The sequence below is a fragment of the Oncorhynchus keta genome, unplaced genomic scaffold, assembly GCF_023373465.1.
Source record: "Oncorhynchus keta strain PuntledgeMale-10-30-2019 unplaced genomic scaffold, Oket_V2 Un_contig_5586_pilon_pilon, whole genome shotgun sequence".
Classification (NCBI taxonomy): Eukaryota; Metazoa; Chordata; class Actinopteri; order Salmoniformes; family Salmonidae; genus Oncorhynchus; species Oncorhynchus keta.
This window is the reverse complement of record NW_026288384.1, coordinates 190,807-199,297: the sequence shown is the minus strand read 5'-3', so window position 1 is coordinate 199,297 and position 8,491 is coordinate 190,807. Positions and strand designations below refer to the sequence as shown.

The following is an 8,491-nucleotide window of genomic DNA, read 5'->3' as shown; positions in this document are numbered from 1 at the left end:
GGTATGTAATAGTGGTATATACATGGTGGTATGTAATAGTGGTATATAGATGTTAGTTGGTGGTGCATTTTTTTATATTTATTTTTGTACTTCAAAATGTAAAATGATCCACCAGACATTACCAGTAGGTGGCAGCATGTACAAACTAACGAGTGAATTACATGATAACAAAGAAGAAGAGTCTTGTTAAACACATCTGGGAACAACCAATAGACAGAGATGAAGTTTGACCATCTGTTTGCAGAAAAATAATGTATATATTTGTTTAAAAATATCTCGTTTTCATCACCCTTTACTGAAGAAACAACAAGAAAACAACCACCGGTTAGCAGCGCTTATAGCTGAGAAGCGTTTGGATAAGACAGAATCACTTGTTAATGCCTCGGGTTCTCGATAGCAACATCAACATGAAAACTGTGATGATGTATTGTATGAGATTTCCCTAATTGTGTGGCTAGAGTCAAATACGTTCTATAGAACAAACTTCACAAGCAACCGAAATGAATAATTATTGGATGTGTGTTATATTAAACATAGAAGAGGGAGTCAAATGTTGGCAAGCAATAAACATTTCAGAACAACCATGACTGAATTATTATCCTTACACTTTCAAAAATACTAGTCGAATGAGACTTGGGATGTATGACACATTTTTTCAAAGAGATTTATTTGTAGACTAATAGAAATCAGTAGGGGATTTAGATACGGGCGACATGGGCAGCCACCCAGAGCGGCATACTGCGCCGCCGTGTGCGGGTGGGCGCTATACTACAAGCAAGAACCGCCGCATACGCTTGAAACAAATAGCCAAACCGAAAACTGCAGACAAAGATGCTTTCTGCTACTAAGATCAGTGAAATGTAGGCTGAACTGACAACGGAGTGAAGAGCAGACATCTCAACTAGCAAGCAAGTCGCAGCAATGTAGAACGCGAAGGGGGGAGATTTTCGGCACAACACCTGTTGTCTTAGCTCGTTCAGTGTGACAGGTTGTGGGGCGGCGGATTTAAATACGGCGGTAGGCTCGGACAAATTCTGTTGGTGTCATTTTTTTGTGTGCCTTTTATCGTGTCGTGTGGCTGGTGTTATAGGAGCCGATCCCGGTGAGTATGCAAACAATACTATGATGTTAAACGTTAACATGCTGTGCAAGAATAACGAATAACGATTTCCCTAATAAAACTATGCATACTTTCAGTGCCTACGAAATAGCGTTAGCGCATAATCATAGAGCATAATCATAGAGAGAGGCTTGGGCAACCGTAACTGCATGCGTGGAGTGTGTCAGAAGATGGACGTTGCAAAATAATTGGGTGGATCAACAGCAATGAGTATGGGTGTAACATCAACGCTGCGTTATTGGTGAGACCGGCCATAGCCAGGTGCACCGCGGGTCGGTTTATTTTTTACATAGCAGGTTAGGAGAATTAACGTAGCAGGTTGGAAGAATTAAAGTAGCAGGTTGGAAGAATTAAAGTAGCAGGTTGGAAGAATTAACGTAGCAGGTTGGAAGAATTAACGTAGCAGGTTGGAAGAATTAACGTAGCAGGTTGGAAGAATTAACGTAGCAGGTTAGGAGAATTAACGTAGCAGGTTAGGAGAATTAACGTAGCAGGTTAGGAGAATTAACGTAGCAGGTTAGGAGAATTAACGTAGCAGGTTGGAAGAATTAACGTAGCAGGTTAGAAGAATTAACGTAGCAGGTTGGAAGAATTAACGTAGCAGGTTAGGAGAATTAACGTAGCAGGTTAGGAGAATTAACGTAGCAGGTTAGGAGAATTAACGTAGCAGGTTAGGAGAATTAACGTAGCAGGTTAGGAGAATTAACGTAGCAGGTTAGGAGAATTAACGTAGCAGGTTAGGAGAATTAACGTAGCAGGTTAGGAGAATTAACGTAGCAGGTTAGGAGAATTAACGTAGCAGGTTAGGAGAATTAACGTAGCAGGTTGGAAGAATTAACGTAGCAGGTTAGGAGAATTAACGTAGCAGGTTAGGAGACATAACGTAGCAGGTTAGGAGACATAACGTAGCAGGTTAGGAGACATAACGTAGCAGGTTAGGAGAATTAACGTAGCAGGTTAGGAGAATTAACGTAGCAGGTTAGGAGAATTAACGTAGCAGGTTAGGAGAATTAACGTAGCAGGTTAGGAGAATTAACGTAGCAGGTTAGGAGAATTAACGTAGCAGGTTAGGAGAATTAACGTAGCAGGTTAGGAGAATTAACGTAGCAGGTTAGGAGAATTAACGTAGCAGGTTAGGAGAATTAACGTAGCAGGTTGGAAGAATTAACGTAGCAGGTTAGAAGAATTAACGTAGCAGGTTAGGAGAATTAACGTAGCAGGTTAGGAGACATAACGTAGCAGGTTAGGAGACATAACGTAGCAGGTTAGGAGACATAACGTAGCAGGTTAGGAGAATTAACGTAGCAGGTTAGGAGAATTAACGTAGCAGGTTAGGAGAATTAACGTAGCAGGTTAGGAGAATTAACGTAGCAGGTTAGGAGAATTAACGTAGCAGGTTAGGAGAATTAACGTAGCAGGTTGGAATAATTAACGTAGCAGGTTAGGAGAATTAACGTAGCAGGTTAGGAGAATTAACGTAGCAGGTTAGGATAATTAATACATTTACACATACATGTTATACATTCATGGCCATAAATCAGTATGTGGCTGAAATATCTGATGTCATGTGCTTTTTTGGCTGTTCAGACTGCAGGAATAATAACAGAAGGATTTTAGTCACTTCAAACTGCCAACATGAACACGACTTAAGATGAACATGGACTTAAGATACTTTTGGAAAACCCAGGTTGATTATTTTCAATATTTTCACTCGTAGTGGCCATACATCAACATAAACTGACGTCAATCTTGCGATTTTAAAATTGAATGTCCCTTTGAACCCAGATATACAACACTCAGAGTGTGCTTATAACCCTCACCCCCCTCCTCTTACTGTACCTCCTCCCATCTCCCTATCAGAGATACAACTTCTTGGTCAGATTGTTCACAATATGAAGAGAATGCCCTATGTCATCAGATGAATCATCTGTATCTACTGGCTGTAGGTTTCTCTTGATGACTCTGGGTGTTGGCTGGAAATCATGTTCGTATCCGTCCTTTCTACGGTCCTTCCTCTGACCCAGACGTTGGTTCACCTGAAAAAGATCACGGGGAAAATGAATAGTACAAGAAACCCCATTTTAAAGACATTTTGGCCCGATATCCATCATATGACATTATGAGCAGGTTTCTCCATCAACCGTACTGACCTCTGTGAAGAGTTCATACACATCACGGGTAGCTACAGAATCCTTCGTAAACACCTTATGCATCTCTTCAAACAATGGGCATCCTCTGTCTGGGTGTCTGATGGCAAGTTTTCCTGTGATTAAAAAGATAGAGACATCCTTCAGAAAAAAAGGTAACTAAGACTGACATTACGTTATTACATGAAGGATTATAGACTACTCTGTTACGTGACTGACAATACATTAAGGATTATAGACTACTCTGTTACGTGACTGACAATACATTAAGGATTATAGACTACTCTGTTACGTGACTGACAATACATTAAGGATTATAGACTACTCTGTTACGTGACTGACAATACATTAAGGATTATAGACTACTCTGTTACGTGACTGACAATACATTAAGGATTATAGACTACTCTGTTACGTGACTGACAATACATTAAGGATTATAGACTACTCTGTTACGTGACTGACAATACATTAAGGATTATAGACTACTCTGTTACGTGACTGACAATACATTAAGGATTATAGACTACTCTGTTACGTGACTGACAATACATTAAGGATTATAGACTACTCTGTTACGTGACTGACAATACATTAAGGATTATAGACTACTCTGTTACGTGACTGACATTACATTATTACATTAAGCATTATAGACTACTCTGTTACGTGACTGACATTACATTATTACATTAAGGATTATAGACTACTCTGTTACGTGACTGACAATACATTAAGGATTATAGACTACTCTGTTACGTGACTGACAATACATTAAGGATTATAGACTACTCTGTTACGTGACTGACATTACATTATTACATTAAGCATTATAGACTACTCTGTTACGTGACTGACATTACATTATTACATTAAGGATTATAGACTACTCTGTTACGTGACTGACATTACATTATTACATTAAGGATTATAGACTACTCTGTTACGTGACTGACAATACATTAAGGATTATAGACTACTCTGTTACGTGACTGACATTACATTATTACATTAAGCATTATAGACTACTCTGTTACGTGACTGACATTACATTATTACATTAAGGATTATAGACTACTCTGTTACGTGACTGACATTACATTATTACATTAAGCATTATAGATTGCTCTGTTACGTGACTGACATTACATTATTACATTAAGGATTATAGACTACTCTGTTACGTGACTGACATTACATTATTACATTAAGCATTATAGACTACTCTGTTACGTGACTGACATTACATTATTACATTAAGCATTATAGACTACTCTGTTACGTGAAAGCAGGTACCTGGAGGCACTGCATACACTTCCATGGAGTCAGATTCCGTGGGGAGCAACTTTTTTGATACAGCGCCTGAAGATCTACCTCCGTCTGTGTAAAGGTCTTTAGGACGTCCCTTCACTGAAGAGAAATGCAGAAAATAGAGACAAAACGGTGTATTTATCAATAAACATGTACAAAAAAAGAAATTAAAAGGCCACAAGCTTTCAAACACTGATATGTAAAGAGACACACCTCCCCTACAGGCCTGCACAACAAAGAGCTTGGGTTTCTCACGGAGGGCTGGACACTGGCTGTTGCTAAACATCTTGTAGATATCTTCTAGATCTAGAATCTCTTCATCATTGACTTCAATGTGTCCAAGTGCACCATGGGCCATGATGAACATTGCGAGGCAACTGACGTCATCGCTCAGGTTGTTTCGAAATGATTTCAGTGCATCAGTTACGTCCTGAAATTGGTCAAATACAGCAGGGAATGAGATTCCAGACCTGGGGGGTTCATACTCTTTACAGCTGTCATGAGTTTGGTCTGTGCTAGCAAAAGAGCAATTGTTTTTACTTTGCAAAATTGCTAACAAATGAAGTTCTCACCTGACTGATGCATGTTTTTACCCACTAGCTGCTGCTACTGTAGTTGTAGGAGACATCAGACGATACAGCATTTTCAGGCAAATCCTAAGTGGTCACTTACTATGCATTGATGTCAATGGGAGACTAAGTTTAAATGTGACTTAAGTCAGCTTAGTTAGTGTTCCCTCCTCTCTGAATAGTGTTATTGGATTGCCTGTTCACAGAAAGCATTGACTTGAATAGATGTGACTTACCTCTTTAGTTTTGCATTTAACACTATAACTAGGTTCAGGAAACTTATTCTGTTTGCAGAGCTCCTTTATTCTCTCAACGTCGTACTCAGAGCCCGGTCTTCCCCACCGCACATGATCACGGCTGTGATCTTATTCTGTTTGCAGAGCTCCTTTATTCTCTCAACGTCGTACTCAGAGCCCGGTCTTCCCCACCGCACATGATCACGGCTGTGATCTTATTCTGTTTGCAGAGCTCCTTTATTCTCTCAAGGTCGTACTCAGAGCCCGGTCTTCCCCACCGCACATGATCACGGCTGTGATCTTATTCTGTTTGCAGAGCTCCTTTATTCTCTCAACGTCGTACTCAGAGCCCGGTCTTCCCCCACCGCACATGATCACGGCTGTGATCTTATTCTGTTTGCAGAGCTCCTTTATTCTCTCAAGGTCGTACTCAGAGCCCGGTCTTCCCCACCGCACATGATCACGGCTGTGATCTTATTCTGTTTGCAGAGCTCCTTTATTCTCTCAACGTCGTACTCAGAGCCCGGTCTTCCCCACCGCACATGATCACGGCTGTGATCTTATTCTGTTTGCAGAGCTCCTTTATTCTCTCAACGTCGTACTCAGAGCCCGGTCTTCCCCACCGCACATGATCACGGCTGTGATCTTATTCTGTTTGCAGAGCTCCTTTATTCTCTCAACGTCGTACTCAGAGCCCGGTCTTCCCCACCGCACATGATCACGGCTGTGATCTTATTCTGTTTGCAGAGCTCCTTTATTCTCTCAACGTCGTACTCAGAGCCCGGTCTTCCCCCACCGCACATGATCACGGCTGTGATCTTATTCTGTTTGCAGAGCTCCTTTATTCTCTCAACGTCGTACTCAGAGCCCGGTCTTCCCCACCGCACATGATCACGGCTGTGATCTTATTCTGTTTGCAGAGCTCCTTTATTCTCTCAACGTCGTACTCAGAGCCCGGTCTTCCCCACCGCACATGATCACGGCTGTGATCTTATTCTGTTTGCAGAGCTCCTTTATTCTCTCAACGTCGTACTCAGAGCCCGGTCTTCCCCACCGCACATGATCACGGCTGTGATCTTATTCTGTTTGCAGAGCTCCTTTATTCTCTCAACGTCGTACTCAGAGCCCGGTCTTCCCCCACCGCACATGATCACGGCTGTGATCTTATTCTGTTTGCAGAGCTCCTTTATTCTCTCAACGTCGTACTCAGAGCCCGGTCTTCCCCACCGCACATGATCACGGCTGTGATCTTATTCTGTTTGCAGAGCTCCTTTATTCTCTCAACGTCGTACTCAGAGCCCGGTCTTCCCCCACCGCACATGATCACGGCTGTGATCTTATTCTGTTTGCAGAGCTCCTTTATTCTCTCAACGTCGTACTCAGAGCCCGGTCTTCCCCCACCGCACATGATCACGGCTGTGATCTTATTCTGTTTGCAGAGCTCCTTTATTCTCTCAACGTCGTACTCAGAGCCCGGTCTTCCCCACCGCACATGATCACGGCTGTGATCTTATTCTGTTTGCAGAGCTCCTTTATTCTCTCAACGTCGTACTCAGAGCCCGGTCTTCCCCCACCGCACATGATCACGGCTGTGATCTTATTCTGTTTGCAGAGCTCCTTTATTCTCTCAACGTCGTACTCAGAGCCCGGTCTTCCCCACCGCACATGATCACGGCTGTGATCTTATTCTGTTTGCAGAGCTCCTTTATTCTCTCAACGTCGTACTCAGAGCCCGGTCTTCCCCCACCGCACATGATCACGGCTGTGATCTTATTCTGTTTGCAGAGCTCCTTTATTCTCTCAACGTCGTACTCAGAGCCCGGTCTTCCCCCACCGCACATGATCACGGCTGTGATCTTATTCTGTTTGCAGAGCTCCTTTATTCTCTCAACGTCGTACTCAGAGCCCGGTCTTCCCCACCGCACATGATCACGGCTGTGATCTTATTCTGTTTGCAGAGCTCCTTTATTCTCTCAACGTCGTACTCAGAGCCCGGTCTTCCCCCACCGCACATGATCACGGCTGTACGTCTGCCACTTAGATCATATCTGTCCATTTCGCAGCCTGCCTCTCAGCCTAAACAATACGGCTCTTGTGTTTGAGTGTTTGACTTTAAGAGATTGAAAACCAAAGTTATTTCACACGAACGACACCTAAGTAAAAAAAAAAAAAAGATCTGTCTCAAAAACAGCTCAGCGATTATTCTAACAACTAGAATAAAATGTTCTACGACTAGAACAAGATCAAACTTCGTAGAGGCATATTAGTGGGCGTGTCATATTGGCAGTATGCCACACCCCTTTTTTACTCTTATGACATAGCTTTTTCCCGCTGGTATTTTCCCCCCAAAACATTAATTAACTTTTACAATGCCTGTGTTAAAACATTGAAAAGACCAGGCACAAAAAGCCATTACATTGTTGGAATAAAGTCTACTTTTATAATAGTTTATGTGTGTGTTCTGTAGCTCACTGTTGCTCGGGACATCTATGAGGACTCAAGGAAAAATCCATGGGGAGTGACAGATACAGAATTGCAGCAAGACCGTTTAAAAAGAATGAAAAAAACATTGTCTATAGTAAAACCAATAGACTACATGCTGTGTTCATTCGTCGGAAGGCTTTTCCCTCCCTTGACCACGCGTTACTAGTTCTACTTCAGCTCTCATTAATTTGCATTGCTCACACTCAGCCTGGTCTCATAGACTACACGTAACATAGTACACGTGAATCTGTGACACGGAAATGTATATGATAGCTTACGTTTGGTATGGTAACATAAGACAGATGGTTACCTAAAGTAAAAAAACTAAAGTAGGTTGGTAAGTCGGGGTGGATGGGTGTAACCTGAACGTTCACATCACGGACAACTTTAGCATTTTAACTAATGAGCAACTTTTTAGCTACCTTGGAACTACTTGTTAGCCAACCCTTCACCTGACCTGAACCTTAACCCTTTAGCTAACCCTTCCCCTAACCTTAACCCTTTTAGCTAACCTTTCCCCTAACCTTAACCCTTTAACTAACCCTTCCCCTAACCCTAACCTTAACCCCTTCAGCTAACCCTTCCCTTGACCCTAACCCTTCCTCTGACCCGAACCTGAACCCT

The 8,491-nt window shown here is 42.2% G+C and overlaps 1 protein-coding gene across 1 annotated transcript; it reads right to left on the bottom strand.

Annotated features, from left to right (window-relative positions):
• Positions 1-1,717: 1,717 nt before the first annotated feature.
• LOC118380462 (caspase-14-like) lies at positions 1,718-8,051 on the bottom strand. Its single transcript, XM_052510370.1, has 6 exons — positions 7,362-8,051; positions 5,384-5,467; positions 4,792-5,008; positions 4,564-4,677; positions 3,271-3,383; positions 1,718-3,156 (listed from the first exon to the last, which is right to left on the bottom strand). Exons 1-6 carry the CDS (start codon positions 7,437-7,439, stop codon positions 2,977-2,979), a joined length of 786 nt encoding a protein of 261 aa, XP_052366330.1. The 5' UTR covers positions 7,440-8,051; the 3' UTR covers positions 1,718-2,976.
• Positions 8,052-8,491: the final 440 nt, after the last annotated feature.

Excerpts from the sequence above, each read along its gene's own strand:
- LOC118380462 (XM_052510370.1), bottom strand. The coding sequence starts at position 7,439 with ATGGACAGATATGATCTAAGTGGCAGACGTACAGCCGTGATCATGTGC. Across the intron at positions 5,468-7,361 it reads GACCGGGCTCTGAGTACGAC|TACGACGTTGAGAGAATAAA; the intron begins GTTGAGAGAATA and ends CCGGGCTCTGAG. Across the intron at positions 3,157-3,270 it reads TGTATGAACTCTTCACAGAG|GTGAACCAACGTCTGGGTCA; the intron begins GTCAGTACGGTT and ends GATCTTTTTCAG.